This window comes from Nyctibius grandis, chromosome 4, assembly GCF_013368605.1.
Source record: "Nyctibius grandis isolate bNycGra1 chromosome 4, bNycGra1.pri, whole genome shotgun sequence".
NCBI lineage: Eukaryota > Metazoa > Chordata > Aves > Nyctibiiformes > Nyctibiidae > Nyctibius > Nyctibius grandis.
The window spans coordinates 85,213,249-85,235,464 of NC_090661.1; the positions used below are offsets into that span (position 1 = coordinate 85,213,249).

At 40.2% G+C, this 22,216-nt stretch overlaps 1 protein-coding gene across 2 annotated transcripts in view; it reads right to left on the reverse strand.

Moving 5' to 3' along the window:
* The window catches only part of ERCC6 (ERCC excision repair 6, chromatin remodeling factor), a 51,733-nt gene extending 37,189 nt beyond the window's left edge, over positions 1 to 14,544 (reverse strand). The window contains exons 1-6 of one of the 2 annotated variants that reach the window (XM_068398983.1): positions 14,495 to 14,544; positions 13,902 to 13,979; positions 12,915 to 13,348; positions 10,264 to 10,384; positions 7,709 to 7,817; positions 5,138 to 5,864 (exon numbers count right to left, since the gene is read on the reverse strand). In XM_068398983.1, the coding sequence (XP_068255084.1) occupies positions 5,138 to 5,864; positions 7,709 to 7,817; positions 10,264 to 10,384; positions 12,915 to 13,345 (1,388 nt within the window). In that variant the 5' untranslated portion in view covers positions 13,346 to 13,348; positions 13,902 to 13,979; positions 14,495 to 14,544. Of the gene's footprint in view, positions 1 to 5,137; positions 5,865 to 7,708; positions 7,818 to 10,263; positions 10,385 to 12,914; positions 13,349 to 13,901; positions 14,348 to 14,494 lie in introns of those variants that run through there. The other variant, XM_068398982.1, reaches the window with a different exon arrangement.
* Between the last annotated feature and the right edge of the window lie 7,672 nt (positions 14,545 to 22,216).

A 22,216-nucleotide genomic window follows, 5' to 3' on the forward strand; every position in this document is an offset into this window, starting at 1 on the left:
AAAAAAGGAAGCACATGAAAACTGATCTAATTTGAAAAAAACAACGTATTTGTTTTTCTTGTTAACAAAATTGTTAAAAAAATTTTTAAGCAAATTTTATTTTTTTGTTTGATTCTTTGTTATCAACTGCTTTGTGTGCTGATAGCCACAACTTCCAGCTACTCAGCTGCTTGAATGTCACTTGGGAGACATGGAAAGAAGCAGCTTTCCTAGCCTTGCCTCTGAGTGCTTGACAGCACCTGAATGAAGAGCTATTCAAATAACTGTACTCCACAAACTATACAGAATACACAATAAAACACAGATATGGCACTTATCTCCCATAACGTGACATGTAATTCCTTCCTTGAAGCAGCAGGCAGATACATACTGACAACTGCTATGGGAATAGTGACCACAAGACTGCGAATTTTTTGTTTTGTTTTGACTCTAAGCTATTACCCTATGCAGATACTATATTAGTGATGTCAATAACGTAACACATTAACTATATATATTATAAGCAGCACAAATTACTTAGTTATCACAGAATTACAGAATCACAGAATGTTAGGGATTGGAAGGGACCTCGAAAGATCATCTAGTCCAATCCCCCTGCTGGAGCAGGATTGCCTAGACCATATCACACAGGAACGCGTCCAGGCGGGTTTTGAATGTCTCCAGAGAAGGAGACTCCACAACCTCTCTGGGCAGCCTGTTCCAGTGTTCGGTTACCCTCACTGTAAAGAAGTTTTTCCTCATATTTATGTGGAACCTCCTGTGTTCCAGTTTGCACCCATTGCCCCTTGTCCTGTCAAGGGATGTCACTGAGAAGAGCCTGGCTCCATCCTCATGACACTTGCCCTTGACATATTTATAAACATTAATGAGGGCACCCCTCAGTCTCCTCTTCTCTAAGCTAAAGAGGCCCAGCTCCCTCAGCCTCTCCTCATAAGGGAGATGTTCCACTCCCTTAATCATCTTCGTGGCTCTGCGCTGGACTCTCTCTAGCAGTTCCCTGTCCTTCTTGAACTGAGGGGCCCAGAACTGGATACAATATTCCAGATGCGGCCTCACCAGGGCAGAGTAGAGGGGGAGGAGAACCTCTCTCGACCTGCTAACCACACCCCTTCTAATACAGCCCAGGATGCCATTGGCCTTCTTGGCCACAAGGGCACACTGCTGGCTCATGGTCGTCCTGTTGTCCACTAGGACCCCCAGGTCCCTTTCCCCTACGCTGGTCTCCAACAGGTCTGCCCCCAACTTGTACTGGTACATGGGGTTGTTCTTGCCCAGATGCAGGACTCTACACTTGCCCTTGTTATATTTCATTAAATTTCTCCCCGCCCAACTCTCCAGCCTGTCCAGGTCTCTCTGAATGGCTGCTGTTATACTTGTGCTTTGCATTTTAATACATGAAAAAAACCATCAATATGCAAAAAAACCATCTTGATAAGCTGTAGTCTCCACATCTGCAAAGCCTTGAGAATAACACAAGAAAACCATGCAGCAGTTTTCTCGTTGAGAACACAGAAAAGGTTTATTTCTTATGCATTTAATCTGCATACAAGGTTACTTTTATTTTGTGATCCTAGGTAAAAAGATGAAAACAGGTGCATTTTCACTCATTCCATAGCCTTCAAAGAAACTGGCTCTGCCATGACCTGACCATTCCACCAGGCAGGAGGCAACAGGTTAAGATTCCACTGGCATCAATTTTGAACACTTCTAGACCAAGAAGTCACTGTTGAGTACAACAAAATACACATCGATAACATACCTGTTGATGGGGATCAAGTCTCTGAGACCTTCAGTACCATCCTAGAGACTGATTATCTATTCCTTTGGGTTCAGCTGGTAATAGCCAGTATGAAGGACAGTTGGGAACGCTGATACACTACTTTTCACTGAATCTTAAACTTATCTTTTAGCTGCTTGACAGTATCCTACTTATTTACCTTATTCTCCATAACCCTGGTGGTCCTTGCTACTGTTCATTACTCTTGCAAGCTATGATTCACCTTAGATGCTAACCTTCTCAGAACAGAAGATTTTTTTCCCTGCGTGTCTGCACAGCAACATAGCTCCAGTAACAATAACTGGAGAAAGGCAAGACCCATGCAAGGGAAAAGAACTGAAACTACTGAAAGCATGAGCTGAATTCTGTATAGCTAAGTTTTACTTTTCACATTCCACCGATCACATCTTGCTTTGAGTGACTAAGCTGACCACTGCCAGTAGGCTTTAGAAGGAAAGAGCTGGGTGCTCACCCACCTGCCCTGTTTACTGCAGAAAACACCAGCTTCTGTTCTGAAAACAGTCTCTTGTTCTAGAGATGCTTTGCAGTCCTGCAGTTAGCTAATTATCATACTTCAACATCATTGTATTTTCCCCTTGACACAGACCAATCTCTTCAAGTCCCATCTCTGAAAAGTTTTAATGTTAAAGGAAACTCATTTTCAATCTTTAAGAGTGTGGGACTGTATTTGGTGCCAAGCACAAGACTAGATGTTCAGAAGACTAAAGTAATCCTAAAGGATTTTCCCCTGCCCCTCTCAGGGGTAAAATATACCATAATCTCACTCATTTGTTTGCATTCAAAAGTAAAACTGACATGAAACAAGACATAAATGTAAGCAAATGACAGCACTTCTGTAGCATTCTTAATATGTTTCTTAATTTACTACATTTTATTTTCTCATGGCATTTCCCATAATGAAGATTACCTGGGGATGTAAGCATAAAAACGTCAATGTGGACAGCTGCAGCTTAACAGCCACAATAACTGTAGCTATGAAATTTTTAAGAGATGTAGTGTTTTGGTAGCAATTACAGTTATTGATATTTCTAAAATTCATTTAGGCTTTTATTGTAACTTTAGTAACCAAAAGAAATGTAGTCTGTGATATGACTTTGCTAAGGATAGATTGTCACAATCTTAACGTTATTAAAAAACGTGTTTGAATGAATTTAAATTGTGAGTCATATTAAAACTTTCAATCAAAATAAATTACTCTTGATGAAAACACTGAATTAAAAATGATTTAATATTGGTCTAATTTAAATGTGAAGAGTACAGTTTTATTCAATAAAATAGTAAATATTTTACCAATTAAGTACAATTAATTTTTGTTAATGCATTCAATAAAAAACATATTTCTTTTTGACCCTTTGGACATTGTTCAGATTAGCCTCTTGCCGAAATCTTCTATTCAAGAGCAATAAACTATGTTTTAACTTTGAAAAGCAGCATCTTGGGATTGTAAACTTACTGCCTCATATCAGGTCCTGATCTGCCTTTGTAACCTGGATGTAAAAGTGAAGTTGGGCTCTTCCTACTTGAGGTTTTGTTACCAGTAATTCTATAACCATCAGTACCTCTGCTATCAGAAGATACCTCTTCCTCCACAGCAGCTCAGGCTCTCACCACAGGAAGAGATGTGTTTATACCTCTACTTCTTGACCCCTTCTCTGGTACAGCTTCATTTAAATCTGTAAGATTTTATATTTCCACAGAAGTGTAAAATTCGAGTCTCCCAAGCATTAACCAAGTTCCTATGCTAGGCCTTATCACTACATCAATCACCCTTCACTGACAGCCCTAATATCTATTCTTCCTTTCACTCTAGAGCAGCTGTTTTCAAGTTGGAATCCATGATTTTCTAGAGGACCATAAAACTACTTGAAGGACATTCACTAAAGGTAATTAATTAAAGTAAGCATGCTATCAACAAGCTGAAGTTTGTTATATGAAGCTCAACACTTATGCTAGAAAACAGACAACATGCCAGTGGTTAAAGAACAATTAAAACAAAAAAACCCAACCATTTTAGTGATCTTGATCTTTTGATTCCCAGTATGTGCAGAAATGTCTCTTTAACTTCACTGGCATGTCTAGTTAGCATTTTAACAGCTTAATAAATTACATGTTACTTTGTTGCCCTTTCAAATTATTTTCCAGGCAGTTGTGAAAATGGAAACACTGCTCAGTCTTATTGTTATTAACTCAACAGCTATGCTATCAGTAGAGAAAACATCTCAACAGCACACTGTAGCTACAGAGAGAACATCAACACACAGGTTATAAAAATTTCGTAAATCAGATTAACACAAGGTGTTTCAGCTGCCATTTTCAGAAATAACTTGTGTTCTTAGCTGTATTTCCACACTTAACACACTTGTTTATTTAATAGAAGATGCTGATTCTCCTTAGAAACCTTGCTCAGTTTACAACCTTAGGTCCTCATAGCAACAGAAAACACCACTAGTACCACCATAGTCACTATCTCTTTAGATAAGGATGCTTTTACCCTCACTCTCATCAAGACTAAAGATAGGAAAATCACTGTCAAACAGAGCAGCTCTTTTTAGACTTGACTAACAGCAGTAAAAATGTCCAGTCTTCATTACTTATGTCTTCTAATATAACTTATGCAAGAGATCTCATGTGCTAATAATCAAACAATATAGATATTGTCCTTTCCAGTATAAATTTTTTACAAGTTTAAATTCAAAAGATCCTTTTAATGTTGATTTTCAAATAAACCTGTTAGCCATATAAAGTATATGTAATTGACTTGGATTTCAACAAATTAACAGATTCTACAAAAATAGTATGTAACTATCATTTATTCAAATTATTTCTTCTTGACTAGCAGTTAATTACTTAAAGCTGAAAACTAAGCATTTCACTCTATCCCAAACCAAAGATTTCTCTCTCAGCGGAAAAGTGCCATCCCTCTGAAGAGGGAGGGCACTGTCTGTCTGCACTGTAATTTTGCCTATCAAACAGGAGATATAAATTTTTTTTTTTAAAGGTAGGTATATGATCTACAGACAAAAGCAATACTTCAGTATAAAGCTGCCAAGTAATATGTTGTTTTATATATACTCGATTTTGGGCACATTCACAGTTCTCCAAACAACAAACGCATGCTGATACACAAATAACTTATTACTGAAGCACCTATAACAACCAGAAAAATCTAACAGCAAAGTCCTTTAATTAAGATGTATGTCTGATTCCTTTTGGAAGGCTATGATCATTCTGACTGTCTTGCTTTCCTTACTTCAATTCCTAGCAGTGTATTACAGGCATTGTCCTTCACATGCTCAACATAATTTGTTAATGTAACTAATAAAAACATCTAGGACTAACCTTAGTCTCTGTTTATAATAGTCTTCATCTCCATCATCCCTCCATTTCTTTACTTTGCGCTTCCCCAGTGTATGCTCTTCTTCCTCAGAGCTTGGAAAAAAGTCAGCATCATCTTCAGCTTCTTTAAAATCGCTCTTCACCGCATATTTTCTTTTTCTTGACAGATTCCTGAGTTCATAATCAGAATCATTCTCAGCATAAGACGATGCCTGCTCTTCCTGCTCTTCTGCTGCTTCTGGATCAAAGAGCTCCTCATCAGGTACATACTCAGACTCTCCACTATCATCCTCTTGTTCACGCTTGAACTTCTTGGCCTCAAGATATTTCTTTTCTTTTGGAATCTTTGCCTTTGACTGAATCTGAAGGGCATGCTTCTGAAGTTTTCTCATGTGTTTTTTTAAGCGCTTATCTGTTTTTGACAGGGCTTTACCCTTTTTTTCCTTTGTAGTAGATGCAGGAGCTACGCACTGAACATTTTTGGCTTGTGCCTTCTTCTTTGCTCCTTTGTGAACGGATAACTTCTTTCTTTCAGACGACAGCTTAGCTTGGTCTGCTAAGTACTTCTCAAAATCAGATGCGTCATTTAGCATTAATCGTCGTGTTTTCCCCTCTGGCTTCTGAGGTATTTTAGTTCCAAAGGGAGTCATCTGGCCAGTACGAATAAGCTCTTCCCACTCTGTTTCCTGAACAGGCATAAGCATACTGCCAAGACATGACGGACCAGGTTCTACAACAAAAATCAGAAGAACATCCAGCATGCCTTTAATAACTTTTGAATAACTGAAACACAGGAACAAGGGTGTTTTGTTTGTTTTTTTCACCCCCAAGCTTTATGTGCATTCAGTTCAGTTTTTATAGACAACTTAAAAGTCCAAATTATAATCACACATACTACTTGAAGTTCAAAAAAGGCAAAACCCAACAAAACAGAAGGCCAAAAAGTCAGACTGCAACTTTTACTTCAAACTACTTCTCAAACTTTGTATAGGAAACATTACACATACTATCAAAATGGAAATACTTCTGAAACAACACAGAGCAGCAAGAACTACCATAAAAGTACAGTCCCCCATGGCCCATGCACTCTACTGTGCACCCTACACTGACAATTCAACCCATGTCACGGTGTTCAGTGCACAAAACCACTGTGTTCCCATATGCAGCAATACTGTCCATTTCTATTTTTATTATTGATTTCTCAGACCTACTCATAAGCTTGAAATTTGACATTTCCATTACCATGCCAGGACAGACAAAAGTCACAAAACACATAACGACTGTCTTCCCACATGCTTAAAAAAAAGAAAAAAGAATGCATCTTCCTATTCTACAATACTAATATTAGGATTATGACTTTAAAAGTCAGATTGCCTGCACAGCACATTGTCATAAAAGAGCACTTCAGTTACACTGCATAAACAGTTACTTTACACACTAACACAAACTATAATTGGTGTTTGAAACCAAAGAGGGGAAAAAGCTCTTGAATTCAGGAAGCTGAAGGGAAATTCCAGCCTGAAATCTATTACTAGGCCCAGAATTGCCAGCACAGCATGCTACTATTTATGGTCCCGTTTAAAGCACTATATTTGTCACCAAAACATGTTTACTGAGTAGCAATGATGCATCAGACGTGAAACTCCTCCCTTTCTACCCCCTCACGTTCTCAAGCTACTGGAACTGCTCAACTCCATTCCTTCTGTCTTGGGCTCCATTCACTTCCTAATTACATTTCATGACACTGGATGCCTGAGTTTTACTGCATGAACCCATTCAAAAAAAAAGGATAAAAGATGCTTTTCTACTAAGAAAAGTTTACTGAGGTTTTGACTCCTGTAAGTTTTGTTGAACCAGGAGAGATGCGTGAGCTCTGTGAGATCTGGAATCCACTTCAGCTACATCTGCAATGCACAAATAGCACAAAGAGTTTACACCTCTGCAAACCGTGTAACCCAAAGCTGATGTGCAGAGGTCAACAGGGTCCAAACTTGCCCTGCAGAATACTGCAGATTAGTGATTGTGGCCAAGACGCAGCCAAGCTGGAGTTATAAAATCAGAGCTCAGTTTGCAGACAGCAGTGAGAAAGAACACCTAGTGAAACACTGGGAGAACAAATATCCTGCTTTGGAAAAAGCCTTATTTTTATTATTTTTAAGCCACAGTGCAGCCTGAAAAAAGAGAAGCACTTCCCTCTTCCATTTCTAGTGATACTTCCCAACAGTAAGAAAAACCAATTTTGTTAATGCTGATTGATAGCATCCAGCATATGAAATGTAATTCAATCATGATGTTAGTCATCTTTATCAAATTAGCTGTGAAAAAATGTTAGGATTTCCAGTTTATTAAGCCCAAAACTCTAATGTGCCTCAGCCATCCCTACTGAGCTGCTTCCCGCATGAATATGCCAAGATCTGCAATATTGCAGGTGCAGAGAATAAGTGTTCTTAACGCTCTCTTTGAAAGCAAACCACTGAAATTTATTTCCTTATTGGCACAGATCTTGCAAACTAGCTTCAAACAAAAAAAGGCATTACATCAAAGTAGAACAGAACTTTGAGCCTTCTCTCATACCTGCATCTTCCTCAAATTCAATCTCATTTACTTTATCAAGAATCTCTGTTCCACTAAGAACTGCTCGGAGACGCTTTTGTTTTGCTGTGATCTTCTTCAGCTGTTGCTCCTGGAATGACAAGTAGATATATAATTTAATTTTTAATCTGGTTCATAAACTTGCTATCCTTTTAAACAAGACTTAAATGACTACGTTTGCAGTATTTTCCACCAGAATCTCATACTCAAATGTTCACAGTATCGCATTTGAAACAAAAAAAATGTAAAAAAAAAAGTCACCACAATATCTATAGGACTCCAACACAGAAAACACACACAATTTTGTGTGTACAATCATCTTACAACACGTGTACAGTAAGATCAGACTGTTTATACACACAAATTTCATGTGCACATTAGGCATTTTTATGAACATCTTTTGAGGTCGTTTTATGAATGTGTTGATTCTAGTGAAGGAAACCCATCAAGCAGATTAGTGAGGTGCACAGAGAACATAAAAAGATTTGTTCATGATTTGCAAGACTGGGTTAATGGTTAATAAGCCACTAAAAACAGCTGCAAGATTTAATAAGATTTATTTATCAACCCAGAAGTTTTGGAATGTTTTGTTAGAAAGAAACTGAAATGGTAAATCAGTCCGTCATCCTGATATATGTCTGTACACAGCTAATCCAGGAGCAGTCACAGCTAATTTAACAGTAAAAACTACAAAGTGAAATGACTTTAAAAAAGAAGGTGAAAAAAATCAACATTAGAGATGCTATAACAAATATAGGTCATTACTGCTATGAAAATAATTCATATCTAGCTCTTCTGTTACACCTTTTATCTGACTGTAATATCCTCAACTGTATATTTACTGGTGACATTGTGATTCTTTGGTGTTGCTAACTTTCATTTATGAAACAAGAAATGCCAACCAGTAAAACAAAGACATAGGCAATGTAACTTTCCACATTTGTAACTCCCTTTTTTGGAAATATTTCCTTACCTAAAGAGGCACATACTTCAGTAAAAATCAAGTTCATGGCAAAATTAGGATTTTTTTTTTTTTGGTGAAAAACAGTTCACTAGCCTGCCTATGTCTTCATGTAGCACTTTTCAAACCACAAAGGGTACGTATACTTATGTATGGTACAATATATTATCACCTGTGTATGCACTATTATCCTTCCTACCAGAGTACTTTATAACCATAAAACACTCCCTGTATGACAGCTCTAAGGAAATAGCTGTCTTGTACCAGTCATTAGTTTCCCATTTGTCTCAATAATGGAAGAATCCAGTCATCTTTAACAATTTTTTTTAAAATACTAAAAGGAAGGGTAATAAAAGGCACTTCTCCATGCAAAATGTAGCTCAACACCAGCTTTACACTGCCTGCCTCCAAACAGCCTCCAAAATACTCTTGAGGTTATTAGGACCCTTTTACAGATTATACTTTTCATATAGGGATTTATTCTTACACTTCAGGGACTGTTAGAGATGGCCAACAATAAACGAGGTTTGAACTTCCCACGCAACTAACACTTGCATAAATTGCTTCAAGTAATATGAACACAAGCAAAATATAGTGTCCAATTACATGATCACTCTTTAGTGTAAGTCTGGTTTAATGCATTTCTTCCCACTACTTCCAGCTACTTGTTTCTAGTTCTGTGCCACTGTTCAGCACTGTCCTCCTCACTCTCTTAATTGGCCTAATTGGGAGCACAGTGTAACCCAAGTTGCTGAAATGATCAAAGTTAAAAACCAAACAACTGAGGGAGTCAGTGGCAAATGGCCCGAGACTGGTAATAAGTGTCTGAGGGCAAAAGACAGCAAGTTTTTCAGTCAAGTCCATCATTAGAAAAAATATTAGGGTGCACTTCCATGAGACGGTGAGTTGATGAAAGCTCTACATTCTTGACCAGAAGTTGTTTCCCTTTTCTCAAATCCCCTTCTTCCTATTCACAGCTGTATAGGTCTACTGCTTACATTACCTTGATGCCTGCTAGATTGCTCTACGTGCTCCTTTAACTTACTATTCTGGCAGAAAAAAGCTGGAGCAGTTTCTGCCAAATCAATGAGTTAAAATGGCTCACAGAAAGAAATGATGTGTACTGGTACAAGAAAGATACAGACAATGAAAGAGGATTAAGGAAAGGAAGGTAGGGAATGAAGACCATGAGAGCTGAGATTTAGGTCAACTATTGAATCATACCCTAACAATGCTTTGCTAATTCTCCAAATACTACTAGGAGGGATTTAATTAAATTAATGCAAATCAGTCTTCTGAGCAGATTCCAGAACTTCAGTTTTACCGCTTGTTCTGAAACTTAGAATAAAACCAAACAATTAAAAAAAAAAAAAAAAAATCAGCTCTCATTTTCACATCTTTAGATTAGTTATTTCCATGTTTTGGTAGAAAATTACACCATTTAAAATGGAAGGAACAGCAATTGTAGACTGACTCTGAACTACATAATTAAGCAAGAATTATATCATATAATCCAAACCTTAAGCCAAGGAACAAGCTAAGTATTGTCAGCAGAAAATTAATGTAATCCAATCACCTTGTTATATTTTTGCCGTTTTACAGATTCTAGTTTTCTGTTTATATCTTTGTTGTCAGCAGCTTGAGGTGAAAGTTGCTCAATAATTTTATTTATTTGTTTCAGAGATGCTGTACATGATCTGAAAAAAAAAAGAAGATTGCAATGTACTAGTCACCTCTAGAAAGAAAAATAGCACATTCGCGATTCAGGCAATTCGAAAACTCCAGGAGATTTAAGGTAAGATTTAAAAAGGTCTAAAGGCAAGTTTCTAGATTTAAAAAGGTCTAAAGGCAAGTTTCTACATAAGCATCTTATATATAATACAAAATTTTGCTAATACTAAAATTCCAAAGGCAAGGAAACTGAACAAACCACTGCGATATTTAGTACTTAAAAGTTACAAGTCTGATGATGATAATAAGCAAGTGATAGTGGTTGCTTTTATTATTCAAGGTAAACAAAACGCAGAACAAAAATCAAAATGGGAAATCCTATGTTTTCATTTTCTAAAACTGTTTTAATAGTTTGATGCCATTATATAAGGAATTCTATTTCTTTTACCTTTACAATGTCTCTTTTACACAAAGAACAGATTACAAGAAACAAACAGAGTTCCAGGAAGACAGACTAGCTTAAAGAATTAACAGCACACCAACATTAAACTTTCCTTACTCATGCTCTATCATTTTTCATGTTTCCATATACAATACGAAAATTCAGGCTGAACCACATACTACAACCTAATATCATCTGTTTCTCCTGTTGAATTCTTTTGCAAGGAAGGAGGCACTGCCCCACCATCAGAAGCAATAAATCTAGATTTGTTGATTCAAATAGCAGAATATTTCATAAGGATACACAAATTAGCATCTCAAAGCTTTATGAAAAATGTCAAAGAAAACTCTTTATGACACCTGCAAAGCGGCCATTATTCCCCTCACATGCAAGGAAAAGCACTACATAAGTCTCCACAACTGTCAGGGAGGATTGTCAGACCACATTTCTCTCCAGCTCTCATCTGGATTCTACCACTGTTCTCCTAGGAGACATATTCTACCAGCTTCCCAGCTATCACTGCCATCTTCAGCTCTCCATTCTCTTTTAACACTTTTGAACCATCCCAACCCCTTTCTCAGTCTTCTGTTTTGTTGCTTCGGATGTTTGGATGTTGCAACATCCTCTTCATGTCTCCTACCTTCTGGCACTTGCTTCCTTGGCCCTAGGGTCTCTTGACACATACTGCTACTGTCCTCTTCCACAAAGCTTTATTTAACAGGACTGTGGGACTTAAACAGGATTTAACTTCAACCATTTTTTATTCTCCTTCTTCTGCTTAAATTTGTCTGTATATTATAGAACCATGCAGCTTCTACCCTGAACCCTGTGCCAACTACACAAAAACCACTTCTTGACTGATTTTACCTCCAGTCATGCATTCATCATGTTACAGGACTGTAACTAATTCTATCACGGTCTACTTATACGTCTTGACTTTCATTAGTCCCTCTGCTCAACAAGCCAGCTGTGTCTCTGCTAATTTTCTCCAAAATCAACTTTCAGACTTGCCATTACATCTTATACAGAAGAGGTTCTACAGGTCTGCAGAAACCATTTGCACCCACTCACGTAAATCTCATTTTACGACTTTAAGTGGAAGGTGAAAATAGAGAGGTAGGAAAAATCACAGGATGCTTCTTAAAGAAAAACTGGAAAATACCAACTAATTGAAAGAGTGGTGCACGGCACTGTCAATAACTGCATAATGTAATTGCAATGGCTACACTACTCCATTCTTCCTCTCAATGACCATCTTACTCATTACCTCCTTCTGCTACATAACATCTGAAATTAGGTTCCAGCTTTGCAAATTTACTTAATTTCACATCTCCACACCCAAACTGGAAAATTAGTGAAGTGTATATAATTAAGCATATGCATAACAAGAGAGCTATGTGAGACTTCACATAGGTACTGGAGGCCTACAGCACTCTTGAGCACCAAAAACCAACATTAATGCAATACAGTGAAAGATGCACAGGTAGAATTATTTATTTGCAGTAGTTTACAAAGTAACCCTAAAATTAGACTAGAAACAGAAATGAGATCTAAGATCAAAACAGATCAAAACTCAAAAGATTTATGGCTCCTATCCCTCAAAGTCTTCTACTATCAATATAACATGTTAATGAAATATTTGATTCTTTTAAGGTGTCATTAAGTACTTCATACAAACACTTGTGATAGCGTTGCTTTGGTTGTAGTACACTCATGATATGGGTCATCCAACTCGCAGAAAGCACATAACCAGAAGCAGATAACCCCAGGAAGCATACACAATTGAAGATGTGGCACTTTTCCTGATTATAACTTTGAATAATAGACTATAATGCAGTGCTCCACTGCCCAGAAAACAGACATGCATTGTGGTAAGGTAGGAGACAAAGCAGAAAAAGGAGATGCGCTGTCCTCTACTGCCTTGATGCATGACTGAATTAGTCAAGTATGAGCAATGAAGCATTGCTCCGATGTGAAAAATATTTTCTCCTTTTTTAAAAGGTGGATGACTCAGAAGACTACATGCGATCTAGTGCTTTCAAAACATCTTTTCATCTTCCAGCTTTAGGTAGTCACTAACAGAAAGGAACAGTAAGAAAGGACACAAAATTTACCTTAAGTCATCCAGCACTGACTGATATTCTCTCTCCACATCAGCTATTTTTGTTGCTTTATTAGCTTCATTAATTGCATTATCTACTTGCTGAAGAACTCCTTGCTCCAATACATCCTGGTCATAGACATCAACTCCTAAACCTTTGAGCTCAGCAGCCCGTGCACTATGTGAGATGGACTGAATCTGCTGCCTGTTGATCTGTAGAAGGGGTTGTCCTCTTCTGGGCACCTCCAAAGGAACAGCCATGGAAGTGGATAACTGGCTGGCAGAGCTGGGAACTCTAATACTATTACCCAGGTCACCGTCACAAATGCCATTTTCTTGTTCAATTCCCAATTCCTGAGCATTATGCATGCAATTATTGCTTGAAGTCGTAACAGGGTCTTGTTCTTGGATACTGTCTGGCAGGTGGCTGTTGTCTGTTGGCATTCTCTGCTCAAAGGCAACAAAGAAGAACCACATGTTCATAAGAACATTCACACACACAAAGTTCCTCATGAAGACTGTGCCCAAATAAAATAAGCAAAACAATGAGCATACTGCTTTATGAGAACTTCTCGTGCCAAAACACCTACTAGTCTACTCCTCCACGAGTCCTCTCCCCAAAGGCTTTTCCACACTAATTTGCATAATCAAAAGCAAAACGTGGCCAAAACTTCTTAAGACTTAAAGACATTATACGGAATATCCCTGGAAAAGGCTGATATCAAGACAAATAAAACAACCTGTAAAAATTACTCTCCTTGCCAGAGAGTGAACTCAATCTTGTTTGTAAATGGTCATGCTCCAGAAGACTACAACATAACAAAAACATACACAACTTAACATATTCAAAATGAAAAAATACAAGTTTTTTAAACAGGATAAGACTTGACAGCGAAAGCACTGACGAGAACAGTTGGCTGTAGGCTTTAGTTTGACAATTCAGCTTTGAAGTAGAACATAAAGCATCTTAGTTGTTAGGAAATTAACTGCACTGACTTACCAAGGCAAGCCTGGAGCTAGTATTGTTTGGAGCCTTCAGGGTGAGACCATCTTCTAAAAGGATGTATTTTTTTAACAACTTCGAGGAGAAACAAGTGTTATTAACTTGCAGGAAGACATTAATAAGGCAGGTGGGCTTCATCAGCAACCTCTCCCAGCACGGCAGCCCGCGGATCTCAGTCCCAGCTCACAGTTTTCTTCCATCAGCTCCGAACACGCACACAACGCGTTTGGCCCTTTATTCAGGCCGAACAGGTACCATGGCAACCCCGCGCGCCGGCCAGTTCCCCTCCAGTGACCCCGGACCCCAGCCGGCCCCCGCCTATACCGATCCCCAAGTTCCCCTGCTTCACCCTCTCCCTGCGAGCAAGCCCGGAGCCGGCGGGGCCGGGATAGCACCGAAGGGTGTCCCTCTCGGCTGGCGACAAGGCCCGGCCGCGATGGAAACGCCAGGGGCTCCGGGGGGCGCCGCCTCCCCACGGCCTCTGCCCGAGACGGGCAGGCTGAGGCCCCGGGCGGGGGCGGGAGGGGCCGCTGGCGGCTCCCGCGCCCGGAGGAGCAGGAGAGCGGGAGCGGCCCCGCCGCAGGACTCACCTGGCTACCGGCGCCCAGGACGCCGCGCTGCGCCACTCACCGCCCGCCCACGCCGAGCGCGTATGCGTCACTTCCTCAACGTCGGCTACCGGCACAGTTGCGAATGCGTCATGCGGCAGACGGTGGGGCGGTGACCCGCTGCGGGCGGTTGCCGGTGGCTTGGCGGCCGGTTGCCGTGGGCGAGCAGGCGCGCTCGGCTGTCCCCAGGGCCGCTGGCTGGAAGTGGCTGTAGGCCTGGGCCACAGAGGAACTGCTCACGGGCACCGCTTCAGAAAGTTCAGTTTCCCCCCTTGACATGCCTTAACGCCAGGCGATTGTCCCTTGAAAGGCTCGGGAAAGGAAACATCATCTAGTGGTTGCAGAATTACCCCAGGACTCGAAAAACAGGCGTTGTTGAGCTAATTGTGTAATTTGATTGCATCGAGGGCCTTCCAAGGCAAAAAGAGAGAAGGGTGCTGCACAGCTTGGGATTTAGCAGCAGGATTGCTTATAGGTTTAGTAATCAATTGGCGAGAGGTTTCAAGGGCTACAGGTCTCCTGCCTCCTGGGCTCTGTAGCAGCAGTTTGTTATGTTTTCTGTATTCCTTTCTATTTTCTCCCTAATTCTCTGGTAGTGACAAAAGCAGGAAACTAGATTTTTTCCAGGGCTCCTTTCACTTTCTCTACCTCCTTTCCCCTTCCTTCTATCTCCCCATTCCAGTGGCATGAGAGTCCTGGACCCAGCTCCTCCTTCGGGCAGCAGAACTGAGTTTATTTGCTGAGAGCCCTAGGCCAACAGTGAGAGGATAAATACATGGCAGAATATATGTGGAAGTGTTTTGCTAATTAAATGCTGAGGCAGATAGAGTTTAACAGGGACAATTTGTGATTCAGTTTGACCGCAGATTTGCTTTCTTCAATTGTCTTTCAGGTGTCCTGCTCTGTGTATTCTTAATGCCATCTTTTTGCAGTGAATGTCTTGAAACAAGATGCAGATTTTAACAAATGTGTTAATATTTTGTAAAGTATTTGGGGATGGAGACAAGGCATATTAAGTAAGAGACAGTAATGATATTTTATTCTTGTCACACTTAATTTCAGCAAAATGCTGCAGACTAAGAGAAAAAGAAAGCTTGCCCAGTAATGATAATATGTTTATAGTGCACCTTTGATCCAAAGAAATCCCAGATCCTACTGATTAGTCACCCTGCGTGTAGAAGATAGTGGTTGTAACTATGCAGAAATGTCGCAGATGTTTAACAGCAGAGGTGGTGTTTGCGTATGACTAAAGGTAATGTTTTAATAATGAAAATCTAAGGATGTAGGTTAGGGTGTATAGGGAGAGAAGTTAACTTTTATTAGATTTTGGACTTTGTCTTCTTTACACCCTGCCTTTAGATATTTGTACACATTGATGAGACCTTCGCTTTCTTCTTTAGGCTATAAAGTCCCAGCTCTTTCCAGCCTTTCCTCACAGGGCAGATAGTCCAGTCCCTCCTCATCCTAGTGGCCCTTTGCTGGACTCTCCCTAGTAGCCCCATAGCTCTCTTTTACTAGGAAAGTCCTAGTCTCTAGACATTGCTCTAGGCGTTGATTGATTGACATTTTCTCAGCTGTGTTCCTGCAGTGCATTGATGGAGCCCACATTGCTGCAGGAAAACACTGTTGATAAATTAAGTACCCAGCGATTCAAGCATTTCAAATATCATTGAAACTTTTTTTTTGCCAAATTTGTGGCACACCTAACACCCACAGCGTCCGTACACACTTGCTCCAAGAGGAGGAGTTCTGTTACTTTTTTTCTCACAAATTACCACCACTGACAGTTCTAGTAAAATGCTGTATCCTACCAAGTTGTCCCTGTTGCCAGCTCTCTATGACACATTACACCATTTCCTTTAATATCCACTGGTGTGAGTATTAATGAATAACTCTCAAAATTGCGGGTGGCCTGGCTTTATTCTGAAGTACAGTTACAGGTCCTTGACTGAAGATATTCCTTTCCCTTCCTTCCATTCCCTTATTCCCTTCAGGCCCCAATGTCTGGAATTCTCAAGAAAACACAGAACTGGTCCTCTTAAGGTCTGTAAGGCCAAGACCCAAAAGGTCAGCAGGCGAATAAAACAGTGCTTAGCTGACATACTCTTTTTTGTTTCATTTGCTCTGAAATATCCTATTACTGCAAATATCCTTTACTTAGTATTTAATAACTAGAATGAGGAGTCTTATTTTTAACCTTTGTTGCCATGTTCTAGATACAAGGAACAATGCTTTGTAGTTGCTGAAACAATTGAAAATGTGGAGTGCAAAGTCTTTCAGCAGAGTGAGAAAGGCAGCAACCAGGGGGCATTTAAGGACAGAGCAACATCAAGCTGTTGTCAAAACTAAACTGAGGGGTAGGCTTAGTTTTCCAGAAACTGATTAATGAGGGGAAAAAGATAAATTGTCCTGGAAGAAATAAAATAGAGCTTTGTATTACCTGCTAGGAGAGGAGCTTTCAAATGAAAGGGTACTTCTTTCCCAAGCTAAGGAGGAAAATGAGTGAAGATTTTCTTATATGTTAAGAGACTTCTATGGGTTGACAGATGACTAATGTGGGAAATGGTCAGTACTAAGTCCAGAAGAAAGAGGCTATAATCCAATATTAAATACTATTGCTTCAAGGCAGGTACTCACAGAACAAAGCAGTTACGCTGGTATCCTGACTGTGACTCCAAACGTCCCTTGTTAGAGCTTGCTCATAAAGATCCCTATTGTACTCTCTATATGAGGGGATATATGGGACTGAAGATGATCTTTGTGGGAGTGTTCTGACAACATGACATAAAAATGTGGAAGGCCCTTCAGGCAGAGACTGATCAATGTCATCTGTCTGTGAAACACCATCTACACTGGGAATGATATATAAATAATACACCTATTGTGCAACTAGTCTGTTGCAAACTGGGTCAGGCTCCCAGGTGGTGTGAATGAAGGCTGTTCGACTGAAGTCTACAGAAGCCAGGTGTCCCAGCAGTTGAAAATGAATTTGGCTCCATTAAAGTCATAGCAGGGATAGGTTCTGTAGGCCTTTAAAGCTAGTTCTGTGGTGTTCTGTCCTTGATGCATTTACAACACAATGCCTTTCTTTACCTCTTCTACCTCAACACATAGCTTTGCTTAAGCAGGTGAGTTCTATGGTTTTGATCTGTTCCCAGTCTCAGCTATTGCCTGGTACTGTCCATTGCAAAGGCTGTAGAAGTACAAAATCCATAATAAAAAACAGAATGACTTTGAAGTTATATTATGAGTACAGTCATTTTCACAGAGAAAATTAACCTCTGATGAACCAGAAGTTCAAGTCTACTCTCAGCTACATGTACACATTCTGATCCTTTCACATAGTCAGTGGTAGAGTCCCATGCATCCATGTTTCTCAGTATTTTACTGCAGTATTTAATGCATTTACCTTAATTTTCTTTAATTTTTTTCATCATGTAGATGACTGCTAGCTGCAGTGCAGCTACGCTGCTAAATCACTGGCAGTGTGGTTTCCTGGGCAGGACTAGTTCTGCTTGTTTGGTTAGGTTTTTTTTAATATTGTTAATGTAGCCATAATCTTCACCCCCTTTGCATGCAAGCATTAGTGATGACACGAAATCCTTGCTGGAACTGGTTCTGGCAGCTTTTAACATGCAGTAATTATGCTCTTTTACTTGAACTAGCAAGACTGGGAAATTAAATTGTGTGGCCATTTTCCCTTTCTATCAGCCTTGCAGGATTACTGGGAAGGATCCTGGCGGAGTGTGTAAAGCAGCAACTCAGAGCTCAGCTGTTGGTGCTGAAGGGTTGTGAGGTAATGCAAAGAGGCTTCCAAGGAAGCTCAAATAGAATAACAACTTGGAAAGGAAGCCATTTGTTTCTGTGACTCTGAATTGGGTAATGAAAAATCATGTTCTGTAAATTATTGTCAGTGATGAGGGGGAAAGGGGCAGTGGTTTAATTTCTAGTCCATCATTTTTATTCAGTTTTCTGTTCTAAAAGCTTATCCCAAGAGTCATGGCCTGGGAATTTTATGAGAAATATCCCAGTGATGTACCCACTGTACCCAGTAATAACCTGCCATGTGTAAGTCCCTGATTCTTAGCAGAAGATGATTCTCTCAAGCCCTTTAGTGGCCTGGTTCTGCTGAAGTCCCTGATTCTTAGCAGAAGATGATTCTCTCAAGCCCTTTAGTGGCCTGGTTCTGCTGTTAAGGGTGTGCCCTGCTGACAGTTGGCCAAATCTTCAGTCTTGCTTTTTTAATTAGGCCTTTCCTCCACAGATTTTAGTATGTATTTTGCCAAACTGAAGGCTAAGAAGGGACTTTGTGACAGAACGTATTTATGGATTTTGTTCTGAGGAAATCCTGTACGTGAACTATGACTGATTGCAGCGGAGCAACCACACAGAAAGGCTCAGACTGACCGGCTAAGAAAAAAGTAATCTGAACCACTACATTTTCAGAGTTAAGTGACCCCAGGATTTGAACATCTTCTTCGAGCTCTCATCACACAAGTGTATACAAGCATTAAGGTGACTTGAGATGGCTGAGCCTCAGGCATGTGACTGCTGCTCTTATTTATGGAGCAGTCCCAGTGGACACAGTGCTCTGCTAAATATTTAAAGACATTCCTTGTCCTGAAGTGCTTAGGCCTAAGATTCTCATTTATTCATAGATTCATACAGCTTAAGGCCAGACGGGACCATTAGATCATTTTTTCTGACCTCCTGTGTGACACACAGCAAAAATTCTCACTCAGTAATTCCTGCATGAGGCCTGTGTCTCGGACCTGAGGTAGCACAGATGGCTTAGCAAGGTATCACATTTTGATTTAAATATATTGAACAGTAGAAAATGCGCTACATGACTTGGTAGATTGTTCTAGGGGCTAATCCCCTTGCTATGAAAAAAACATGTTTCAAGTAGCCTGAAACACACTAGCTTTAAAAAAAGCCAGGTGCTTAAATAAGGGGCTGGCCTGTTAAACATAGTGGAGGGAAAGACTCCAATGACATTTTGGAAGCAGCCTCAAACACAGCTTTGTAAAATCTTGACACTGAGTTCCAGGAGAACAAACGTCTCCTTACCCTCTCAGAGGTCTGCAATGGGACGGACACCTCAGGTTCCATCTAAAACTTCCCTTAGCAGTTAGCTGTGCTATGGCTATTCCTAGAAACGCTGTTATTGCGGCTGAGCTGATCGGCTGGGTACACCTGTCCTGCCTGAGGCCAATTTAGGAGCTGAAAATCCCAACACTAAGCTAGAGGGGTCAGATAGTCAGGTATGGAGTGTCCTAGTACCCACAGGCAACACTGTTCTGTTAAAAAACAGATGGCAGTGGCAGATTTTAGTGCATATCTGTTTATCTTCTCTAGTTTTCAGTCCTTTCCTGATGAAGTATCAGCTGTGGGTCTGAGCCAACACCCTAGGAGGTTTTTGTGCTGGTGGTGAAAATGCTATACACTGAGGCACACTGACGCTTTTAAAACAAAATGCTAAAACTGTGAAGTTGTGATGAAAATAGATAATAAATGATTTAGGGGCTGCATTAGTTCTCAGGAGGGCATAGAATTGCTGGCACCATTGGCAGAAATGAGAATTCCGTCCACAGTAATAAAGCATCTATATCTCTTTTACCAGTGAGCTGAGTGGCAAGTATCTCTCAGAGCCATGCCAGTGTAATAAAGCTAATATATCAATTTAAGAAAGATGCTAAACTCTTTGAAAATAATTGTGTAGATAGCAAGCAATAGTTCTTAGCCTTTATATTGCAGAGAAATAAAACTCTTTTTTTCCTCCCTCTCTCTCCCTGCTGTGGTGCATTTAGGAAATTAAATGCAGAAATCTACTAATGTACTATTAGGTTGGAAAAATCATGACTGACAATGGGAACAAATACCAGAAGTGAAGGTTTCTCCAACTACTTTATTGTGGTTAGATTGCTCACCTTTTATATTTCCAACAAATATTGCTGGACTAAGGCTCACACGCCAGGAAGTTATTGAGAATACCAAATTTTTAGGAAAGCTCTGGGTTTGTGCTTATTTGGGCTGCGTGTTTCTCGAGAAGAAGAAAAACAGTGACTTTCTCGCAGAATCTGCTGGAGATTGTAGAGGAATGTTCCTGAGCTTGCAGCCAGATCATTGCTTCGCATGCATCTTTGCTATCTATCTTTTATAGCTCTGTGTATGCAACACTTTTTAAAGCCTCGTATAAAAAACAAAGAAATATATATTAGTTTTAAGTACTGAGCGAGCAGGTAATAGGATGTTGCCAGAGCAATTGTATCAATTTCCTGTAGGCAAAGAGGGAAGTTGAACGGAGAAGTTTATTGAGTCTTTGCAAACCAGCCTTTCACATTTTGTGTACTTTGTAACTGTTCAGGGGGAAGCTTATGATGAGGCTCTGGCCCTCATAGCCCAGAAGTGGGGTCTTGTGCTGCGGTCTTCCCAGGCAGCCCTAGACTGCTGCTTTCTCACTTGCTGAGAGCCTGTGCTGGGTCTCCTTGCAGAGTATGATGATTCCTAAAGCTCGCTGGCAGAGTCATGCTAAGACCATGTTTGAACTGTCAGATGGTGCCAGGAAGAGAAGCACATAAATATTTAAGTACTCGAAAATCTTTCACCTTCTCAAAAACAGGGAGCGAGCCGGTAGCGGCCGCCTGCCTGCATTAACACTAGAGGGAGGCATCGCCTAAAAGAAATTGCAAAGGTTTCTAAAATAGTGCATTTTAAAACGATTTATGTGTCTTGGAAGGGAACAAACCACTGATTTCTTTTTAAAGCCTCTGTTTTTATTGGAATACATTATGGGAGGCCTCATTTGTTGCCCAGAATGCTCTTGGCCAGAGTGAAATTCAACCTTCCTGATAAGGCAGGCAGATTCAGCTTGCGCTACTCTGCTTTGTCTTAGCTGGGCTCTCCTGGGACAACCTTGTGCACAGGGCCTGGAGGTAGTTCAGCCGCTATAAATAGCTCATTGCTGAATTCTTGTGTGAGCAGATTTTGAAGGCTGTGCCAAAGGATAAAGAGTTTTGTTGTTTTAGTTCACTTTAGACTGACACACTCAAACAGATTTCCCTGTCTGGCCTCAGTTTGTACTCAAAGCAGAGGCCAGGAAGATGAAATGTCAGTGCATCACTCTGTATTTATGTCTCCCTAATTGCAAGCCTATAAGCAAAATAATAGGGATTGACTTAATGATGGTGGCTATGTAGAGATGGTTGTGGTCCCTGAAGAGGCTTTCCCTCTCTGCCTTTACCCCATTAGTTCCTCTCATTGCAGCGTGGATCTTGTACCATATAAGGGGTAGATAATGCACAGCTCTCTCATTCATGGTAGGACTGCTTCCATGTCTGTAAACTGCATTTTGCTACATTGCACAAAAAAACCCAGAAAAATGTAAATAGTTATTTGAGGGCTCCACAGCAGCTGACAGTAACATAGAGTTGTATAAAGCATATATTGTACTAAGCAGAGAGTTGAAAGTTACATTTCTAAAGTAGGGACCAGGTAGCTGAAAATCCTGCAAGTCAATTCCAGCAAAGGGGGAGAGGGAGTATGATTACCTGTTCTTTCCCCTGCTCCTTATTGTCAGGAGTAAAGGTGGTTCATGGAGAAGGGAAGTGGGATTGGAGAAAGGGCCCAGGAGCTCTGGGTATCCTGCCCATTTCTTTCAATGAACTCTGTTCAATGGAGATGCTTATTTCTTCTTCTCCTAGA